Source organism: Lynx rufus, unplaced genomic scaffold, assembly GCF_022079265.1.
Source record: "Lynx rufus isolate CCGP_SWC_20201006 ecotype Redwood Valley unplaced genomic scaffold, mLynRuf1.p SCAF_1, whole genome shotgun sequence".
Classification (NCBI taxonomy): Eukaryota; Metazoa; Chordata; class Mammalia; order Carnivora; family Felidae; genus Lynx; species Lynx rufus.
In genome coordinates this window covers 193684201-193706924 of record NW_025814823.1, presented here as the reverse complement: position 1 = coordinate 193706924, position 22724 = coordinate 193684201, and the positions used below count along the sequence as shown (strand labels likewise).

Genomic DNA, 22724 nt, shown 5'->3' with positions numbered 1-22724 from the left:
CAGAGAGAGGGGGGTACACAGAATCTGAAGCAGGTTTCAGGTTCTGAGCTGCCAGCACAGGCCTGATGCGGGGCTCGAACCCATGAACCATGAGACCATGACCTGAGCCGAAGTCAGACGCTTAACCGACTGAGCCACCCAGGCGCCCCAAGAGTCTGACTGTTGATTTTGGCTCAGGTCATGATCTCATGATTCATGAGATCGAGCCCCACGTCAGGCTCTGAGCTGAAAGCATGAGGATCCTGCTTGGGATTCTCTCTCTCCCTCTCTTACTGCCCCTCCTCTGCTCATGCTCTCTCAAAAATAAATAAACTTTAAATCAATAAGTAAATAAATAAGAAACTAAATCAAGTCAATGAGAAATTAAGAGACATGGACAGTATCGGGGTGCCTGGGTGGCTCAGTCGGTTAAGCTCTGACTTCAGCTCAGGCCATGATCTCACGGTTTGTGAGTTCGAGCCCCCCGACGGGCTCTGTGCAGACAGCTCAGAGCCTGGAGCCTGCTTCAGGTTCTGTCTCCTTCTCTCTCTGTCCCTCCCCCACTCTCACTCTGTCTCTCTCTCTCTCAAAAATAAACATCGAAAAAAAGAATTTAAAAAAGAGAGATGTGGACGGTATCATATGAGTTTATTGTGTATATCATGCTACACGTTTACTTGTTTGTTTATGGTCTTTCTCACTAGAATAGTGAGTTGAAAGATGAGTGAGGTAAGCCCCTCAAGAGACCTTAGTTCTTGTCCACGCTCTGCCACTGATGCACCTGATGACTTTGTGATCAATTCTCCTCCTTTGTCTCAGTTTCTTAAAGTGGCAAATAGACACCTAATTTCTACCTTATTAAGTCATAAAGTGAAGTAAGGCCATAGATATGAAAGCACTGTGCTCTATGGAATGTATTATACAAACACAAGGCTTCCTTTTTAAGGTGAAGGCCTCCTGAACTTGAATGAACTTCACCAAATCGGGAGGAAAGATTTATTCCTGGTTAAGGATCCTTTGTGGATGTTAGTCTGTGGTACAGTAAAGGGCACAGAGTGAGGGATGGTCAGAATCCAGATCAGAATCCAGCCCCTTGTGCAGACTTGCTAGTGACCTTGGGGAGCCCACAGGAGTTTGCTCCTGATGGACGTCAGATTCTTCTTCTCTCAAAAGGGTTGAGGAATGCAGGTGGTGGAGGAGACAGTTGCCTCCTTATGTTTCTATCTTGTGCCATATTTGTAGCATCATAACAATCCCACCATGACTTATTGATCACTCAGTCTGCCCCACACACTTGACGTGCATCACCACGTGGCTTTTTCTCCCTAACTTCCGAACCTTCGTTATTCAGACAAGAAAACGTCAAGCAACTTAGTCCGAGTCAGTTGAACTAATGGCTCTGAATAGCAGAACCAGCACTTTAGCCCAGGCATGGCTGGCTTCTGAGCAAGTGCCTTTAGCTGTGCTAACCAGGCACAAACTTAGTGATAACCTTCGGAAGAGGAGGAGGCACCAAGGTCTCTCCATTCAGCCGGTTTCATCTTATGGAGCAGGATGGAAAACCTGTGATCCTGTAACATGATTAAATTGACTTATCTAGGCATCACGTTCTGATTTCTTTCCCCCCCTCCCTGCACAGGGTTTCATGGACATTGACTTAAACAAATTCAAGGAGAGTGGAGCAAATGTAACAGGTTTCCAGTTGGTGAACTACACAGACACCATCCCAGCCAAAATCATGCAGCAGTGGAAGAACAGCGATGCTCGCGACCACACCCGGGTGGACTGGAAGAGACCTAAGGTGAGAGAATGGGCAGCAGGCAGCAAAGGACCAACCTGGTCCCTTTGTGTGCCCCAGATTTCTGGGCACTATTAACCTTTAGGAAAGGAAAGACTTTCTAAGAAGAATAAGCTAAGGAAAATATATACATTAAGAATGAGGATGTGCTGCAAAGGTTTGACAATACAGAATGACCAATGGTTTAAACAAGATAAATGTTTTGTTTTTCTCTCATATAAACAAAATTCAGAAGTCAGCAATCCAGGGCTTATATAACAGCCCCGCTATTGTCAAACCCTCAAGCTTCTTCTGTCTTCTTGTTCTGCTACCTTCAGCATATGGCTGCTACCTTATAGTCCAAAATGGCTGCTGAAGCTCCAACCATTAACTCAATACTCTAACCAGCAGGATAGCAAAAAGGAAAATAAAAAGCACAATTGCTTTTTTAAAAAAAAAAAAAACCCTTTCAGAAGTCACACAAATCACCCACTCACATTCTACTAACCACATCTTAGAAACCTAGCCCCAACCTGCTACAGAGAAGCTGAAAAATGGTGTCTCTATTCTGGGCAGGGCCACTATGTGGCACAGCTCCAGGGGGGATGTGGTTTTCACTCATTTCTTTGTGAATGGAAGCTTCTTGAATTGTGCAGGAAGCTAGCCCTTCATCTGGTTAGCCACGTACCCAGGTAAAAAATAAGGAAATCTAATAAACAATATCCAGAACATCTCTGCCTCAGAACATCATCTCCCAGTTATGCAGATCGTCTCCTTCTCATGTCCCAGGCATGAAGCTCTAAATCCTACAGCCAAAATCTATTTTGTTTGCTATTTGATAGTGGTTTTGAATAAAGACAGCAGGTAATTTTTCTTTCCCCTGTCAGACTCAATATCTTGGCAGTGTCCGTGTGGAACACTGTGTTGAGGATTCTGAGGCCAAATTTGTTTATCTGGAGCAAACAGTGAATCTTTGACAACTTTCTCTTGCCACTCGGTCAATTTCTTTTTGCGAATGGCAAGTCATTTAGCTGAGATGCTTCTCATCCTGCTCTTACTGAAACTGATTTAGCAGCTCAAACATGAAGACTTACTTCCCATACGATTTCACTCATATGTGGAACTTAAGAAACAAGACAATGAGCAAAGGGGGAAAAAAGAGAAAGAGAAACCAAGAAGAAGATTCTTAACTGTAGAGAACTGATGGTTACCAGACGGGAGGTGGGTAGGGGTGGGGGAAATAGGTGACGGGGATTAAGGAGTGCACTTGTCATGATGAGCACTGGGTACTGTATGGAAGTGTTGAATCACTGTATTGTACACCTGAGACTAATATTACACTCTATGTTAACTGGAATTTAAATAAAAACTTTAAAAAATGAAGACTCCTTTCAATATGAGCTGAAGCAAACAAAATCACTTGTGCTTTAAAGCAATGAACAAAGCACATACCAGTTAATTAATATGTGAATACCCCACCCAACTTGCAAAAGACTGGAGATTATAAAAATAATCAAATGTAGGGGCACCTGGGTGGCTCAATCGGTTAAGCTCCGACTTCAGCTCAGGTCATGATCTCGAGGTGCACAAGTTTGAGCCCTGTGCTGGGCTCTGTGCTGACAGCTCAGAGCCTGGAGCCTGCTTCAGATTCTGCGTCTCCCTCTCTCTCTCTCTCTGCCCCTCCCCTGCTCATGCTCTCTCTTTGTCAAAAATAAATGGGAAAAAAAAACATTAAAAATAAATAAATGAAAATAATCAAATGTAATATATATATATATTTTTTTAAGTGAGAGAATCAAAGTTAAAAACTGGAAAAATACACATTCATTCTACAACTCTCTATTGTGAACTTAAAATATACCACAGAACAAGCTAGGCATTGAGGACAAATTAATGAACAAGACAGGCATGAGTTCCAAAGCCAGAAAATATTGTCCTGGATCGTTATCCTGCTTTGTTTTATCAATATCTAAGCCCCCTTTTAAAGGGAAAAAGAGAGCTATCATGAATAAGCACAAGGGGAAAGGATACAGAATGTAAACCTGCCACTTTGAGGCACATGTGGAAATAATTAAGAGCTTACCCTTCTTGGATTTTTTTTTCTTTTGCTGTCACAGGGGATAGTGGAGTAAATAGTTCCTCTTGGCTCCCAACTGTGACTGTAACAGAGAAAACCAAAATTTCTATGGGCTGTATCAGAGCTATAGATGTGATGCATTTAATCTATGCCTTCTTTTTCCAGTTGAACCAACATTTTAACATTGCAAGACTGCACACAAAAGTCTAGAATTCCAGCTTCCCTTTGAAAGTCACAACTGGCAAGGGAACTCACAGTTCAGGAGGGCAACGTTGGCTGGTGATGTGTTGCAGCAGCCCCCATCCCAGGCACAGGCTCTTCCTGGGTCACCCCTGCCCGCCCCCACTCCCGTAGCCCCCACTGAAAGCATTCTCATCACCAGGAAGCACGTTCCCAGACAGAACTCCCACCTGCCTCCCTGCCAGCTCTTTCTGACACCTAACTATCTCCATTCCTCCCACCAGTACACCTCTGCGCTCACCTACGACGGGGTGAAGGTGATGGCTGAGGCTTTTCAGAGCCTGCGGAGGCAGAGAATCGATATATCCCGCCGGGGGAATGCTGGGGACTGCCTGGCTAACCCAGCTGTGCCCTGGGGCCAGGGGATCGACATCCAAAGAGCTCTGCAGCAGGTGAGGCCGGCCCGGCTGTGGCTGCCCCTTCTTATGGGAGCCTCGTAGGGGATTTCGGCATCAATTTCAGGTGGGATGCAGCCATTTAAAAGAAAGGGTGGAGCATGCCTGAGGTTTGGACAATGACTGCATTGTGTTTGTGGCTCTTGGCATACGTGGAAGTTCATGTAGAATGTGTTTGTTTGTTGTTTTTTTTTTTTAAACAAAAAATAGTATGGAACTCCTGATAGTGTAAAAGCTGTATTTTCTGCTTAGGGATTATGCTGTAGTTGGAAAGAGGACTTGAAATACGTAGGGGTGAAACAGAACCATTTGAGCCGTCTCTTGGAGACTTTCCCCACCTGCCCTAGTTTTCTGTATGTCTTTGTTACCTTTGCTCTCCACGCACATTTCATGAGGGGATCCTGACAATGCTTCTCGGTACTTTCTAATCCCATTTTCTTGCTTCTCAGCATTACAATCATCAATTTTGTTTGCACTGAAGAACAGTTAAAGAACAGGAATAGAAAATGGCCATGCCTATTCTCATCAATTGGCTATGCAAAGGATTCTTAGGCTGAATCTAGATTCCACAGGGAAGAGCATAAATATTCCATCAGTGATATGTCTGCTGTGCAAGCAGGATGAAACAGTGGTACCTGTGGGCTCTGTATTGAACAGTCTTGGTTTAGAAGCTTCTGGGAGCTTGCCCTCAGCTTGATCACCCTCAGAGCAACTAGAAATCTCTTGAAGCCTCTAGAAGTCTCTAGAAACACCTCAAGTCCAGGCTGTGATTCTTGAGCTGCTGATGGATAGGCTGTACCATCTGATGCCTCCTAATAGAGAGGCTGTGTTTCCAGAGGGGAGTGGGCAAAGAGGGCAGTGCCAATTGAAAGGAATGTCCAAGTTTCAGGCACAGTGGCAACCCAGCAACAGCAAAATATTTTAGTGCTGATGCTACTCATGACCTACCCTCTGCCCCATCGAATGGAGTTGCCTGGATAAGACAGGTTTTACTTTTTTTTTTTTTTTTTTGAGATAGGGAGAGAGAGAGAAAGAGCACACAAGTGAGGGAGAGGCAGAAAGAGAGAGAGAGAGAGAGAGAGAGAGAGAGAGACTCCCCAACAGACTCCACATTATCAGCGCAGAGCCCAGTGAGGGGCTCGATCTCACAAACCATGAGATCATGACCTGAGCCCAAACCAAGCGTTGGACACTTAACCGACTAAGCCACCCAGGTGCCCCAAGAGTGGTTTTACTTTTGAGACTACCTTCAACAGAAAGTGAATTTGGGCTCCCAGGAGAGGAGGAGAGCGTTTCTGAACGAGGGAGGAATGTAGAGCAAAATGCACAACCGTCCCCATTCGTTTTCCAACCACACGTGCACAGCTCTAGCAATTTTAACAACCTGGGGAAAGAGCCGAGAAAGGAACATCACCAGCTGTTCCTCAGCTTGGATGAAGTGCCTTTACATGGAGGAGAATGTGTAGCTCCATTCTTGGGAATGAGGGTAAGCTGCAGCCCTGTGATGACAGGAGGAACATGCTAAGGGGTCCACCAGTAGCCCCTTCTGCTTTCTCCCCATCTCTGTGAAGGGCAGCCCCTTCACCAAGCAGCAACAGTGGACATCAGGCAGCTTCCGTATGATGGCCAAAGATGCAGCACCCGCCTTCTGACTTATTTAAAATGCTCTTCCAGGCTCCACAGGCGAGACAGATTCTGTTTGCAATGTGAGACTGGTTTCAGAAGGTCCCCGGGACTTGCCCTCAGGTTCACAACCCTCCCAGCTCCTCTCCCTCTCCCATCTTAATGTCCTCCCTGTCGTGAGGATATTCTGACATCACCATGGCAGTGATGAAGCCCAGAAAGCAGTGCAGGTAGCAAGAAGGGTTCTGAACCAGGAGGCAGGAGAGCTGGGGTCCAAGTCCAGTTGGGGCCCTGGCTCTCTGAGTGACCTTGAAATACCCATTCGTATTTCCTACACACTTCCCTTTCCTTGTCCTTGACAATGAGGACGTTGGAGAGACCACTCCCAAGTTTCAACTGTCTCTAGACATTCTAAGCTTCTTTTTCCTTCTTAATGGTCTAATCTGTGTCTTTGCGGTTAAAACGTATACTTATCCTTTGCTTCTGCCTTCAGTGGGGTTTGGGAGGGGGCAATTGCCTTAGTCAAAAGAATATGACCTCTTTTATATTGTCTTTGAGTCAAAACTTGTATCTGCTTCTCTGGCAGCCAGTCAGCTGCTCCCTGAGAACCTGTGGGCACTCTGGCCTGGGGCCAAGCAATGGAGATAAGAGAAGGCAAGACCTAACCCTTAAGAAACTCTTCAGCCTCTGTTGGGGGATGGGGTGGATGGGGGAGAACTAGCCCCAAACACAAAACTCCAACATTCTGATCCCAAGATCAGCTGTTCAAACAGATTCCTCTTTAAATCTTTGTTAAGAATCCAGAATCGCAGTAATTTATTGCTGAATGAGACTTTAGATAAGATTACAGACTTCCATTTCCATTACTTCATAGAGGAGGCAGCTGACCAGAGTAGCAGTGACTCATCCAGGGTCACACAGCAGCTTAGCGGCAGAGGCTGGAGGAGACTCCCATCCTGCCTCCTCCTCCTGCTTCAGGCCTGTCCCTTGGCCTCTTGGCCCTTTGCTTGTACACATTGAGCTGCAGGGCCTTCCACACACGGTCATGGCCACTGTCCAGGCATTTCACCTTCTAGACCCATCTCTTGAAATAGTCACGCCACTAGTGAGCAACTGTGTGCCCACAATACACTGGGTAAATTCTGCTGATACTCAGTTCCTGGAACCTGTGGTTGAGGGCTCAGGTCTTTGCTTCCCTAATCACTGGCCTTTAAGTCACACATTGGGAAGAGGCCTATGCAGTTCAGCTTGTGTTAGAAATGGGATACATGCGAGTGAGGCCTGAAGGAATAAGCCCATTATTGTAAAAATAATGGTAGTGGCCAGTTAGCTCATCTGGTTAGAACATGGTGCTGATAAAAATAATGGTAATGCCAGCTCTGATGTGTTAAGGGCTTCTTATGTATATGAGGTTCTGAACATACTTTACATGTTTCACTCATTGAATCCTCAATATAATACTCTGAAGTAGCTAGTTTTATTAATTTATGCTTTATAAATGGAGAAAATGAGCTTCAGAGATATTTTTAAAAATTTCCCCAAATTATATAGCTGGTTAGTGGTGAAACTGGGACTCCAACCCACATCTGCTTGCTACCTCACTTTGTGTACGTAACTGCCCTGAAGTCTCAGAGGTCCAGCCTAGCAGGGGAGACACGAGGGCTGTGGCCCAGCCAGCAATACCACTTGGCCTTGGGTAATATCTATGCCCCCCCATCCCCCCTTACCCTGCTGTAATTTCCCCAGCAACAGAGTGAAGATAATCAGCCACCTGCCTGCCTGACATCCAGGAGCCATTCAGAATAGTAATGAGCCCACATCCTGGAAGCCCTCCGTGCTCCAGGAAGGAGTAGGCATTAGGAAGCAGACCCATAAGTCTGCTTCTGGCTGACAGAGAAGATCCAGCTCCCCAAGTCAGGCTCTTAGCATTTGGAGGTCACAAGTCCACTGAGGATATTATTTTTAAAAGCTCTGGACTCTCTTTCTCAGAAACATGCACACATGTACATACATATATTTTTGTAGGACCAGGAGTCCGAGGACCATATTACTCCTGGAAGCCAATCCCAAGACTTCAGGTGAAGAATGCTCGCCCTAAATGATGATCAGACCTCTCAGTCTTTGTGTTTGCCATCTGTCAGTCAATGTTCAAGCCTATCAGAGTGAAGGAAGTCCCAGCATTTTGCTAGGTGAGATCTGGGGTGGCACAGGCAATGGCAGTGTAAGAGACAGTTCCTGCCTTTCAGGACTCAAGACCCAGTTTTAAATGGAAGGCAAGCTCCTGAGAAATCCTAGCTCTAAAGGTGTGGATTAAGGGCTAAATAGCATAGCCAAGCTCTCAGTCCTATCGACAGTCACAGGAGAACGCCATGACTGAGGAGTCTGGGTATCGACAAGGTTTCTTATAAGATGGGTCTGGGCATTAAATAAGGTGATCCTATAATTTATCATCCAAACTGGGACACTTTTGAGTGAAAGAAAAAGCTATTATCAATTATTCCAGAGCAGGAGTTGTAGACTGGAACAGTCTCAAGCCAGCTGAGATGGATGGTCATGAAAGCCTTAAGGGAAGGATAAATTTGAATAAAGAGCGAATCGGACTTTGGAGGATGTAAGCGTATGATATCCAGCAGGAACCAGAGTCAAGGTACAATCAAGGACTTGTGGGCATCATGTTTGGCTGTCAGGGAGTTAGAAAGAGAAGAGGTGGGTTTTCACCGTGGCTCCACCAAGCTCTAGCTTGGGGATCTTAGACTAACTACTCAACTTTCCTGGCATTGAGTTCCTCATCTCCTGAATGTACATAATCCTCTTAGCACTGCCTGCCTCATTGGCTTGTTACAAGGCTCAAATTTTTAAAAATGAAAAAATTCAAAAAAAGAAGAAGAATGTAGAAGCTTCTTTGAACATCAGGGCAACTGAATGAGATGATTAAAGCCAAGTTGTCCTTCCCATTGAGCAGATGAGAAAGTGGGAGCTCAGAGGGGTCCTGTGACTTGCCCTGGCCGGAATAACCAGGATGTGATCCACTGGGATCTAGACCACAGGCCCTGATTTCCCACACCCAGTGAGCACTCAAGTGGGGTGCCAAGAGGATGGGTCCACTTGAAAGCAGCCACAAAGGAGTTACAGAGGCCCTGGGTCCAGAGCATCTCTGCTGCTGCCCTCAGGAATAGGGGGTGGGGAAGTCTGCAGTATTGATGCCTCAAATAGTGCAAACACTACGTAGCACTCTCCCAGCAGAAGGCAGGAAAGAAAAATTGTGCTTCAGCCTCTCATGAGCGGCAGACTCTGAGCTGGCACCCAGTACCACTTACAGGAAGCCACGGCTAATTCTTTGTTTCTCACAGAGGGAGCTGGCAGACGCCAGGATGGCAATGGGAGTTCCAGGAAGCAGGAACCAAGGGGGGACTCAGTTTTTGACCCCAGTCTCCCTAGATAGGGCCGGGGTGGGGGGGGGGGGTGGCGGTGTGCGGTGGCGATGAGGGCTAAGAAGTTCAGCCCTGATGAAAAAGATAGCAGTTTCTAGATTTGCCCAAAGTGGGTGTTTCTGAGAAGCTGCTTCTTCTGACTGTGAGTCCAGACTGTCCATGTAAATGCTCTGGGGCTAAGCCATTCTCCTGACCTCTCTTTGCTCTGCCATAATGGAAGGGTCGTTCAGAGATGTCTGCTTTCCCATACTTTGATTTATCTCAGTGTGTGTAAGTCTTGGCTTCTCCAACTAGATGGTAAGAGCCTACAGCTGCCCCAGACCTCTCATGACTTACTGTGAATTCTGAACCCAAGTGCCGTAAGCTCTGAGTCTCAATAATCCTATCTGTAAAATAGGCAAAATAACTGCTGTTACTGCTCCCTGCTGGGTTCCTGTGAACATCAAATGAACACCTCCCTGTGAAAACACTGTGGCGGTGCAAGGGGCCTTCAGGTAGAGGGCCTAGGACTTTGCTAATGATGCTTTTTTTTGGAAACGAGAAAGGCTTGTACAAATGCCAGTGGCAACACCTTCATCTCTGCTGAAAGAGTCCCCTGCTCTAACAACTTACCAGACTCAAGGCTTCAATGTTGAAATCATCTTATTTTTCCATACCTTACCCACCCTACTACCCTACAATAGTAGTAGCCATCCTCCTCCTCCTCCTCCTCGTCATCATTTAAATAATATACATTTTACATTTGTCCCAGGCAATATGCTAAACACTTCAGTTCTTTGAGGAGGAAACTCAGAAACAGATAGGCTCGGTGACCTGTTCATGGCCGCCTCATTAGGAGTTAACAGAGCATGGCCAGGGAAATGCCCAGCGGTAGCAGCGGGTGACAGCAGTAGGCACGCAGAACATACTACTGTGTGCATTTCTGCGTTCACTCAGAGACTAGCACGATAGCATTGTCGCCTGTTTTGAGAGGCCACTTGGTACCATCAGTGAATATACTAGAATATCAAAAGCTCTGGATTTTAGGCCTGCCTTTGACACTGAAAAGTCTTAAGTCTTGAGCAAATCAGTTTACTTTCCAGAGTTCTGGTTTCTCCCATATAAGTGACGATCATCCCTAAATGGGTACCTCCGGGGGTTCCTGTATATGGAGATGAATATGCATGAAAGTACTTTGTAAACATAAAACATTGTCAAATGGTGGTAGTTATTATCTACACCATTGGTAGCAACAACAGCTGGCCTTTGCCGAATACTCACCATGCAGCAAGCATTGGTCATAAAATATCTCATTTAATCCTTAAAACAACCTTACGACATAATTAACCCCTAACTGGTCCCGTTAAACAAACGAGCAAACTGAGTCATAGAAATATTACACAATTGATACTAAAACGCCACACTGGTAATTGGTCTGAGACTTGAGACCGGGGCCAAAGCATAGATGCCCATTTGGATCATTAATGACATACTTCCTTCTGTTTGGGAAAGTCACTCAACCACCCATTCATCTGCACATGTGCCCCAGTCTGTTTTTCCAGATGAGTTACTTAAACCCATACTTAGCATACCTCTCTCAAACCCAAATGAATGGGAAAGCCAGAGATGATCACGAGATGACCAAGATGAGAAGGTGCGGTTGCTAATTGATTGGAATAGCTCCCTTCTTATTCTTTCCAGGAAGATCTGTGCTTTGTGTTCTCTCTGAAAAGCAAAGCCAGCCTAGACTTCTCCAGAGTTGAGGATTTCTCCATATTTCAGCTGAGAGAGTGAAAAGCTTGTTGTATAATTTGTCCAGCACTCTGGGCCTGTCATGGCCTCCCCAGTGAGACTTCAAACCAGAAGGTGATGAGAGGGTCATCCTCAGAGCAGTCAGCCCCCCTTTTTCTTTCTCTCCCTCTCTCCTTCTCTCCCTCCCTCCCTCTCTTTCCATTCCCCCACCCCTTCTCTCAAATACACACACCCCAACTATTCTTATACCTTCTGAGGGCATAGAAGCTGGTCACTGTCAGAAAAAGGTAAAGCCCTATAAGTCTTACTTTTAAGCTATTTGAAGGGGATAAATAAATGGTGTGGGGTTACAGGGCCACGTTCATATTGGTTATAGGTAGAGACTCACCTCACTGGCCTTAGGCCAGACTGATGTGAGAACCCATGGTGAGTCACCATTAGAGAATGTGGCTTCTTACACCTGAGCAGATGACATACAGCTAGACTCATCCTTACTTGGAGAGTAGACTTGGGTGAGATTTATTGGTCACCTCCAGAGTGGCAGACTTGGCCCTAAAGGTCTTGAATCCCACATGTTGACCACTTGAGCTTTTCTATGATTAAAGATTTGAGGCCATGAAAGTTTGATCTGACTCATTTGTGGAAAAGAAATCCCATGAAGCATATTTGTGGTTGAATACAAATTTTTCTTTAACCAGCTGAGACTTGTTTCAAGCCCTGCCTACTCTGGTCTTAACATGAAGGGCTCTCCTCAGGTGCTTTCGGGTTTTCACGGCACTTTGACATTTGCTGTGTCCTTTAAAGCAGACAGGGCAGGAATTTTGGAAACCGGAGGCTGAGAGAGGTGAATCTCCCAAGGTCAGTTGGTTTCCCAGGGTCAAATTCAGGCCTTCCAATGTCAGGTCTTCAGATTCCCACATATTTTATTTCCCGGCTTCACAAGGGAACCAAGGAACCATATTCAAGCATGGCTCAAGGCTTCATAAGGCCAGCTTCTTTTCCTGACTCACCAGGAATGGTGCACTGGCCCCCTTTCCTTTGCAGGCCTCCTGTTTCTCCACTAAAGGCGTGTGTCTGAGAGGCAGGCACTGCCCTGGAGGTGGTCACGATGGGAGGTGTTCGATCAGGATGGCACAGAGATTTCTTATCAGAATCTACTTTGATCCCTTATTACTGTTTGCCTAAGGCAATGGATGAAAAAGGTTTTCAGTATGAATCTCAGTTTGGTAGGAAAGAGAACTGCCCATAGCCGTGTCTGCTGTGGGCAAGGAGTATCTTAGTCATCACGCGACTCCGAGACCTCATCCCATGTAAGCTTCTTGGGTTCTGGACTTTCACTTCAGCAGAAAAAGCAAACAAGCACAAGTGGAACTTCTAAGTTCATGGTTTACTACTTGGCTTTGCTTTCCAGGTGCGGTTTGAAGGCTTGACAGGAAATGTTCAATTTAATGAGAAGGGACGCCGGACCAACTACACCCTCCATGTGATTGAAATGAAGCATGATGGCATCCGAAAGGTAAAGGCCACCTTTGCTTCCATTCCACAGAGAGGAGAGGGCCAGAGCGGAGAGCCTTGTGAGCCCATCTTTCCTGGACTGGATCTCTTTGAAGAGACTCAGGCAACAAGGATTCTAGACTCAGCTCTGCCACTAACCAGCTGGGACTTTGGGCAAGTCAGTTCCTTTCTCTGAGAATTAATTCACCCATCTGCAAAATGGAGATAAAAATCTCTACCTTTGTCGCAGGGTACTAGTGAAGATCGAAAGGATGGGAAAGTACTTTGAAAATATAAAGTAATAGAGGTGTATAAATGCTACTGCTGTTCCTGAGGGATTCTGAAGAACTCGGGAATGTGGTTACTGATGACATTAACCACTTTCTCCTGATCCACACTTGGTCATATCCACTCCATTTTCCATACAGAAGGAGTGAAAAATATGTGTATGTGTTTGCATATGTAATATATAGTATATATGCATATTAACTTTTAGAATAACATTCAAATCCTTGGAAAGCATTCACAACTTTACCAGAACTTGTGTTGTCTGGTCTCTGCCAATCTCTCCACCCTTGACCTTAGATACTCGCTTTCTTTCTCTCTTGATGCCAGCCATTCTGATCAACTTTCACTTCCTTGAATAGATCACGTTCTCCCTCACCTTGGAGCTTTCATACCTGTTCCCTCTACCTGGGACTCTCTAACCCCTTCCCTTCCTTTTCTTGGCCAATTCCTCCTCAATTCCTTAAGCACTCAGAGTAAATGTCATCCCTAGGGATGCCTTCCCTGGCCTCTCCTATTTATGCCTCGTGGCAGCCTCTGTTATCCTGTCCATGGCCTCCATCATATTCTTATGATGGCATGATGTAGTGGTAAGAGGCATTGCATATTATGGTAGAATATTAGTAGAGTGACATGGGTCAGAGGATTGGCTCTGGAATCCTGGAGGTCATTCCTGGCATCACCACTTATCAGTCTGTGATTCTGGATAAGTCATTCAGGTTCTTTGTGCCTTAGTTCTCTCATCTAGTAAATGGGGATCGCCATAAATAATGCCAACCTCCTATGCTCACTTAGGGGAGTAAATGACCTAATGTGTGCAGAAATTCTAAGGGCTGGGCCTGAGACATTGAAAGTTAGATCTTAATCTCTCAAACTTCATGCTCTCTATGCCCACGATGTCAAATACAGTTGCTACTAGCCATGCATAGCTATTTAAATTTAATTTTTAACTTAACAAAATTTAAAAGTCAGTCCCTCAGTTGCACTAGCAATGTGGTAAGTGCTCAAGAATCAATGTGGTTTAGTGACTGCCATACTAGACAGCACCGATGTATACCATTTCCATCGTCACAGAAAGTTCTAAGTAACAGCTCTGCTTATCCTTTCTGTCCCCACCTCCCATAAACCTATATCCTTTGCTCTCCCATCTGGAACCCCACCCTGTATATCATAGTCTGTCTCACCACATCCCATTTCCCAAGGCTGTATTGCTTTTGTTGTTGTTGTTGGTTTTGTTTTTTGTTTTTTGTTTTTGTTTTTGTTTTTTTTGTTTGGTTTTTTTTTTATTGCTGCCATGACAAATTACTTCCAACAGTGGCTTAAAACAACACAAATTTATCATAGGTCACAATTCTTGCTTGAGTCTCACTGGGCTAAAATCAAGATACCGGCAGGCCTGTGTGCCTTCTGGAGAATCTATTTCTTGGTCTTTTCCACTTTCTTCTTGAGGCCACCCATGTTTCTCAATTCATATTCCCCTTCCTCATCCTCAAACCCAGCAACATCACGTCTGACCCAACCTCACATCTTCTCTCTGACCACAGTCAAGAAAGATACTCTGCTTTTAAGAACTCACATAATTGGTTTAGACCCACACCAATAATCCAGGATAATCTCCCCATCTCAAGGTCTGTAACCTTAATCCCATCTGCAGTGTCCCTTCTGCTATGTAAGGTGACAGGTTACAGGTTCTGGGGAAAGGGTATGGACATCTTCAGAGGGGCCATTACTCTGCCTGCCACAAAGGCCAAGTTTCAATGACTTCTCTATCATCACTCCTTCCTCACCCAATAGAAGCCTTCTCTTGTCTTTTTGTGTTCCCACAGCACATGTGATGTCACCAGGACACCAGCACACTGTCCCCTGTTGCAGTGCATTCACATACATCCCATACTTCTTCCTAGATTGTGAACACTTTGAGGACCCAGAACCCATTTCCCACCTTCTACTGGGCACACTTCAGGAATCGGCTACAGTAGGCCCACTACCTGTGTTAACTTTCAGCAGTTGCCAAACAGGGCTCTCGATCTGGTTCTGAGCGTAGCCACTAGGAGCATAACCACTTTTCAGCAAACCTTTGGCATGGTGATTGCACAAGGGTGTTGTCCTTGGGGACAAAATTTACTGCAAGGGATGCCCATCCAAAAATAGTCTAAGTCTGAGTTCATTTCTGTTATCCTCTGTTCTACAAACTCCTGTGCTGGAAAAGACATCTGCTAGGTGACTTAACTCTTTCCATCCTCAATCTCCACATCTATAGAATGGAGACATATCATGTATGCCTTGGCACCTGATCATTGTTCAGTGAGTGGTTATTAACAGGTATGGCAAATGTCAGGAGCTGTTACGTGACTAAAGTCTACAAGCCCTGAGATGACTTATTTATCTTTTTCAAAGTGTTTTTTTTCTTTAGTGCGGTTGTGAAGAATATCAGCCTTCATGATATAGCTCCCCTTTCCTAGATGGATAAACTGAGGCAGGCCAGCCTGGTAGGCCGCCTAAGGTCCCACAGTGAGTTATAATGAAACGGGCCCCATGATTCTCCAGGCCACACTCATCTTGCTGCAGCAGCTGCCACAGCTGAATGGCTCCAGAACACAACTGGAACATTTCCAATGACTGCGGAGGAGTGAGGAGCTCAGAGTATTTTGCTGCCCTTAGAAGGGACACCAGTTACATGACATCCTCCCCAGCCCTTCTTCCTTTCAGATGCAGAGAAGAAGGGGCAGTGTCACCCCCTGCATGGTACATGAAAACATAAAAGCAGTTCTTTTGGGTAAGGACTTGGGCAGGCAAGAAGGTTGCTCCTACACAGAACATTGTTGACCATGGACCTGAGCTCTTGCTCAGAATCCTCAGAATGGCCTACTGCCCTCAGGGTGGAAAAATACTATCTCCTGGTGGACGAAATTGGCACATGCATACTACCTATGAGCAGTTGCATGTTTGTCAAAATTAAAACATGGGTGTTTATCTAGTTCTTTTCCCTGCAGTGTAATGGGGTGGTTGAAAATAAAGCCAGATTCTTCCCTGCCCATTAGCAGCAGGCTAGGTATATTGGGGACATAGTGGTAAAGAGATAAGGATGAAGAGAAGGCAGAGGCTTCTACCCCAGCCTGGTCACCGCCCAGCAGGGTGGCTTTAACTTCTCTGGGTCTTTAAAATGAGTGAGAGGTGCTGGGCTGTGCAAACCTCAGTTCCTCTCAGCACTGACACCATGGACGCCGATGCATGTGATAGCATCCCTGTCAAGCTTATGCCTCCAGTCAAGTTGTCCCTCTCTGGGCTGGGCTTTGACTCCCTCAGGGCAGGTGGGGCTAGGGACCCTCCTCAATGGACGAAACGCCCATCATTGGGAACTTCCCCAATCACTAACCCCGGGAACACGGGTCTCAGTCCTTCACGCTGACCTTAAACCTCACCAGAGACTGTGGGAAGCCTCCTTGTCTCCTCCAAATTTGCACGACATCAAGAGCTCTCCTCAGGAGAGGACGCATCGTAGCAAGATTGGCAGTTCTCACACTTGAGCAAGTAGAAGAATTACCTGGAGGCCTTTTTAAAAATAGAGATCCCCGGGTTCCCCAAAGCTGGACATTCTGCTTTAAGAGAACAGAGATGAGTCTCGGGAGTCTGCACATTTAAAAAGCCAGCTTCCCGAGTGGAGAGGCTCCCAGTGCTCTAGGTGGTTTGGTGAGAAACACAGGCAGAATGGTTATGAGCTTGGGCTTTGGAGGCAGACAGGCCAGGATTTAAGCCCCTGCTTTGTTCTTCAGTAGGCACGTGACCTAGAACAAGTTACTTAGCCTCCCTGGACCTCAGTTACATCATCTCCAAAAGGGGGATAATATCCCGTACCGCACAGGGTCACTGTCAGAATTAAATGCAACGGTGCCTCCTACCTCCACAGCTTGTAGTGAGGGATTCAGAAAAGCAGCTCCTGGCATGTAATCGACATCCAGCACATGTTTTGTTTGTTTGTTTAAACTCCCTTCTTTAGGGGCGCCTGGGTGGCGCAGTCGGTTAAGCGTCCGACTTCAGCCAGGTCACGATCTCGCGGTCCGTGAGTTCGAGCCCCGCGTCGGGCTCTGGGCTGATGGCTCAGAGCCTGGAGCCTGTTTCCGATTCTGTGTCTCCCTCTCTCTCTGCCCCTCCCCCGTTCATGCTCTGTCTCTCTCTGTCCCAAAAAATAAATAAACGTTGAAAAAAAAAAAATTTAAAAAAAAATAAACTCCCTTCTTTAGGCCACAGGTATTTTTTTTTTTTTTTTTTTTTTTGTCAGCCTTGAGTTTGAGTGAATCAGGCTGTACAAGCCTATGGAATGGATAAATCACCAAACAGAAAGAACAGAGTAACCTTAAAATCCACCAGCAAATGGCTGTGCTTTATTGTTTCAGCTCCCAAGGCTGTTTTCCAGCTTACTTCCCCAAGACTAAATTCTTGCTTAGACTGTGGGCTCAAGCATCCTTTGTTTACAGGGAATCTGACTTGGAGAAAATCAATTCCTCTACATCTGTGGCTTCAGGCCTTTTACTCAATCAGCCTCCTAGCAAAGTAATTCCTCAGATTTAAGAGTGACCTAGTTGTGCTTGTTTCAGTAAACATTACGTGGCCTTACCTGATATATGTAATAAAGAGGAGCTGCTGTTGCTTGATTTGGGGCCTCAGGGACACTCTCCTGATCTTTTGGCCTATATCCTTGGCACTGATGTGCCAACAGATACCCTCTAGGTATCTGGGTCCAATCTGACATCCCAGTGAAATGTGCACACTTCCAAGCATCCGTGCATCATACATTTAGCAGCATAGATGCCAGATTTGGCGTTGGCTCTGCTAAAGCTAAATCCTCAGGAAATCTTGTTCACCAGGGGGTACCGATATAGAGATCTCTATCTGAGATCTAAAATACCTCATCAGATCCAGGTTGGATCACAAATTCTGATAAATGACTGCCAAGGGAGAAGTGTAGGGAAAATTCTCCAAGGTCTTTCATCAAGGGACCAGCATTGTGAATTTTAACCATCTTTCCCATCATCATTGGCCCTCTGTCTAGCTTCTGACCTGATTGCAGGCGTCTACTTCTCATTGCAACTTGACTTGAGTCCCCCTGCCATGCCTTGCCTTATCCTGCCCTGCCCTGAGTTTCTTATCCCGGATTCTGACCCTCTGAGTAACTAGAAAGGAAAGCATGGGCAGGAAAGCAAACTAAAAGTGACACAAAGTCCTGCTGATGTCAGAAGTAATCTAAAGTCCCAAAGAATTCACAGCCTTCCATTCCATATGATCTTCAGAAGTTTTTCTGTAAATCCTTGCTCCCCAACTTTGGATGTGCCAAATCCTCTTATAGCTCTAAGACATTGCTCCAACCCAACCACCTCTGTTTCCACTGCTGACCCTAGAGCCCAAGCCACCCCCACGCCATCCTGGATGCATACGGGGGCCTCCTTACCTATCACCTAGTCCCACTATCTACATCCTTGCCCTTCTGTAAGGTCAATATGCATCAGGTTCTATTGTTTCTCTGCCTACAACTTTCCCTTGGCTTCCTGTTGCAGGTAAATATAACTCCTTCCCTTGACCTTCAGAAAATAGAGGCTGCTTCCCTCTGGCATGAGCTCTTGCTCCTCTGTCTCTAGCTCATCACTGCACAGCTGCACTGACATCGTTCCATCCCTTTACCTGATGTTCTCTATCATTGCAGTTTTGTGTGCTCTCTCTCCCTGTGGTTCAGGTCTCTGCTCAAGTGAAGTCACTTTGGAGAGGCTGTCCTTGACCAAGCTATCTAAAGTGGCCCCCACCATCTGGCACAATCCCATTATCCCATTCTATTTTTTTTTTCTTAATGCTTAACCCTTCTGATCTATTCTTGTTGGCTTAATGATCTAGATTGGGGTTGGCGGACTTCAGCCTGCAAGGCAAATTCATCCCACTGCCTGCTTTTGTACAGCCCATGAGCTAGTAGTTTTTTACATTTTTAAATGGTTGAAACAAATCAAAAGACAACTATTTCATCATATGTGAAAATTTCCCAAAATACAATTTCAGTATCCATAAATTTTCTTTGGAACATAGCCACATTCATTTGTTTAGATATTGTCTGTGGCTGCTTCTGCACTACAACAGCAGAGATGGGTACTTAGAAAAGAGACTGTATGACCCACAAAGCCTAAAACATTTACTCTCTGGTTCTTTCCAGATAAAGTTTGCTGACCCCTGGCCTGGGTATATATTGTCTTTCTTCCCCTCTTCTACACCTTCCTGCCACTAAAATGCCAGCTGTCTAAAATCAGGGACCACAGCTGTGTTATGTATTATACCTTCAACCCCTGCAGTATATATTTTTTTCAATATATGAAATTTATTGTCAAATTGGTTTCCATACAACACCCAGTGCTCATCCCAAAAGGTGCCCTCCTCAATACCCATCACCCACCCTCCCCTCCCTCCCACCCCCCATCAACCCTCAGTTTGTTCTCAGTTTTTAAGAGTCTCTAATGCTTTGGCTCTCTCCCACTCGAACCCCCCCTTTTTTTTTTCTTCCCCTCCTCCATGGGTTTCTGTTAAGTTTCTCAGTATCCACATAAGAGTGAAAACATATAGTATCTGTCTTTCTCTGTATGGCTTATTTCACTTAGCATCACACTCTCCAGTTCCATCCACGTTGCTACAAAGGGCCATATTTCGTTCTTTCTCATTGCCATGTAGTACTCCATTGTGTATATAAACCACAATTTCTTTATCCATTCATCTGTTGATGGACATTTAGGCTCTTTCCATAATTTGGCTATTGTTGAGAGTGCTGCTATAAACATTCAACCCCTGCAGTATATTAACACATAGTAAGCACATGCAAATAAATGGCTTTTTATTAAATGAGTAGACAGTTTATTGGATGTTGCTGGGCAACCAGGGTGTATACTATTCTGGCCCATATTTCCATAGATCTGCCAGCAAGTAAGAAAAAAAAAATGCCGGAAAATTTTAAATAACACTTACAGCAGAATTCAAAGTCATACATAGACCTATTAAGTTCAAATTCTTTAAGTAGGTTAGTTAAGAAAACCCTAGGTTCAGTGACAGAGAAACTCTGAATTATTAGCTCTTTAATGCAATAGATGTTTAATTCTCATTCACCTGGTGACCAGTGTTTGGACTGAGGGCTCTGGTTAAGACTCAGGCTTATAGAGGCTCCATTGCCCGTTTGCATCATTCTGGCTATCAACATCTAGCTAACAGATAAGGAAGAAAGAAAGCAGAAATTGTGCTAGAGATTTGGGGCAGTCAGACCAAGAGAGATGGGCACCATTTGTGCTGTGTTCCGCTGGCCAGAACCCAATCCTCTGGCCCACCTAGGTGCCCCATGGGCTGGGAAATGTAATTGCTGGCTAGAGAGCTACTTCCTGCCAACACCTCTATGCTAGGGAGAGAGAATAAGAGTCCTTGCTGGTCATCTAGTTGACTTTGCCACAATAGGCAACCTACTTTTAAAAACTGTATTACAATGGATCTCATTTTCGGAGGTCCCCAGGTTGTGGCTTTACAGGCAGCCGAGAGATACAAATGTGTAAATCTGACTTGCTGACTGTGCAAGGTAGATCAGTTGAATTTACTGTTCTATAACTATCTCTTTTTTAGACTTCATTCACTTAAAAAAAAGCTAATCTATCATCTAGACTCATTTCCTACATTCAAAGAATCTTTAGAGGCAGATGGAAACAGATGATCAAAAATTATAACTGGTCCCAGGAGAGGACCTCTCACTGTTAGAATTGTTTAAATCCTCTCCTGAATAATGGGCCCCAGTCTTTACCCAGCCACTAGCTCTGATTTACTTTCAGAGAGAATCAAAGGTCCTGCATATCCTCAGTAGAGAATCAAAGTGCTGTATAATAATCCAACCCATTTCTCCAAGAAAGGGAAATTTGCTCTCATCTCTGAAGTGTAGTGTCTCTTCAAAACTCTTTGTCAACTTTCGTTTCATCGAACTGTGGAACCAGATTTCTCAACTGCTAGCTTATGTGAGGTGCAGGCCGGGTTTTGGCATCACCCCACTCTTTTGACTGGCAATATTGTTTTATTTCCCTACAAAAGGGTCAGACATCAAATAAACTTGTTTATGACACTTAGCTATTCCTGTAGCTTTTGATATCAAGGAAGCTGTATATAAACCAAGCTATGCAATAACTTTTATAGATCCCAATTTAACAACTAGTGCCACAATACTAGCTTTGAAGGACCACTATCTTGAGAAATTAAAGTCTCTTTCTAAGTAGTGTAAATCTGGTCTACAACAGATTTATCTTGCTTTTTCCCCCTATCCTTTATCAAAATAACTTGGGATTTTAGAGCAATGTCTTGTGGTTTGGGGCACACTTACCCTAGGGCATTCTGCATGTAAGGAGGGTTACTTTGCCAAATGAATTTGAGAAATGCTCTAAAATAATACACTTTTTCTTTAGAGATTGATAATTTCAATAGTAAATTGATACTGAAATGTCTTATACTATAGAAGCCTGCTAACCTTCAACTAGGCATTACCCTTAGACTAGGCATTAATATGAGCCACATACAGCTCTCATTGTTGTCCATGCATTAACTCCTTCCATCCTCACAGCAAACCCCAAGAGACAGATACTCCTGATGTATCCATTCCACAGAGCAAGAACCGAGGCCCACTGAGGTCAGGTAACTGGCCAAAGATTAGTAATTAGGGAAGTCTACCTTTTTTTTATGTTTATTTATTTTTGAGAGAAAGAGCACGTGCTCATGCACGAGCAGGGGAAGGGCAGAGACACAGAAGGACAGAGGATCTGAAGCAGGCTCCATGTTGATAGCAGCAAGCCCGACCTGGGGCTCAAACCCACAAACCATGAGATCATGACCTTAGCTGAAGTCGGAAGCTCAACCGACCAAGCCACCCAGGAACCCCAGGAAAGCCCACCTTTTAAACCAGTTCTGTCTATATCAGAGAGTAATCTCTTGACTATCAAGCCCCCACTTAAAAAAAATAATACATAATAATACACTGTATATTTTATATTTTGCACATCAGAGAAGGCAACTTGCTCTGTACTGATGGTTTCATTAGAAGGAGCTAAATCTGTGCCTGATTGTGAAGAGGAAAGTAAAAGGGAAGAAAGGAAGGGAATGAGGGGAAGAAGGAAAAGAAAGAGAAAGGGAAAGGGAAAGCATCATCTGTGGGGGGAAAATGGCATTTGCCAGACCTGCTCCTGAGTTAGTATTGATTACATTAAATAACCTAACCTTTGAGGTCATGCCCTGGCTCCTATGCCCTGCCACGAATCTGCTATATAATCTCTATATTTATAAATTAGATCATTTTATTTCCCCAAGGCTCAGTTATCTCCTTTATAAAACAGAGAAAATAATCCCACACCTGTCTTGTGCTATTTGCTAAAGAGTTAAATGTTGTGAAAGTACTTTGGAAATATTTTGAAAACTTGCATCATGATATACTACATTAGTGGCTTTAAACATTTTCAACCAGAGGGCTCCTTGTAAAAGTGAACATTAAAGGGATCCCAATATGTGAAAGAGATAAAAAGCAGAACTGAGTGTTTTGAAGGAGAGATGGGGCACCCAGAGCTGTCTCCCATTTTCTGACCCCTCACCCACCTCCTAGGAAAGTGGCATGGAAAAGTCCCCACAGATCCTCCAGGGTTCCAGGGCCCTGG

The 22724-nt window shown here is 44.8% G+C and overlaps 1 protein-coding gene across 4 annotated transcripts in view; it reads left to right on the top strand.

The window, feature by feature from the left end:
• The window catches only part of GRIA1 (glutamate ionotropic receptor AMPA type subunit 1), a 304474-nt gene that overhangs the window by 186257 nt on the left and 95493 nt on the right, over nt 1-22724 (top strand). For 3 of the 4 annotated variants that reach the window (XM_047073505.1, XM_047073479.1, XM_047073488.1), the window contains 3 exons: nt 1619-1780; nt 4298-4465; nt 12665-12769. In XM_047073505.1, coding sequence (XP_046929461.1) covers nt 1619-1780; nt 4298-4465; nt 12665-12769 — 435 coding nt within the window. The remainder of the gene's footprint in view (nt 1-1618; nt 1781-4297; nt 4466-12664; nt 12770-22724) is intronic. The other variant, XM_047073496.1, reaches the window with a different exon arrangement.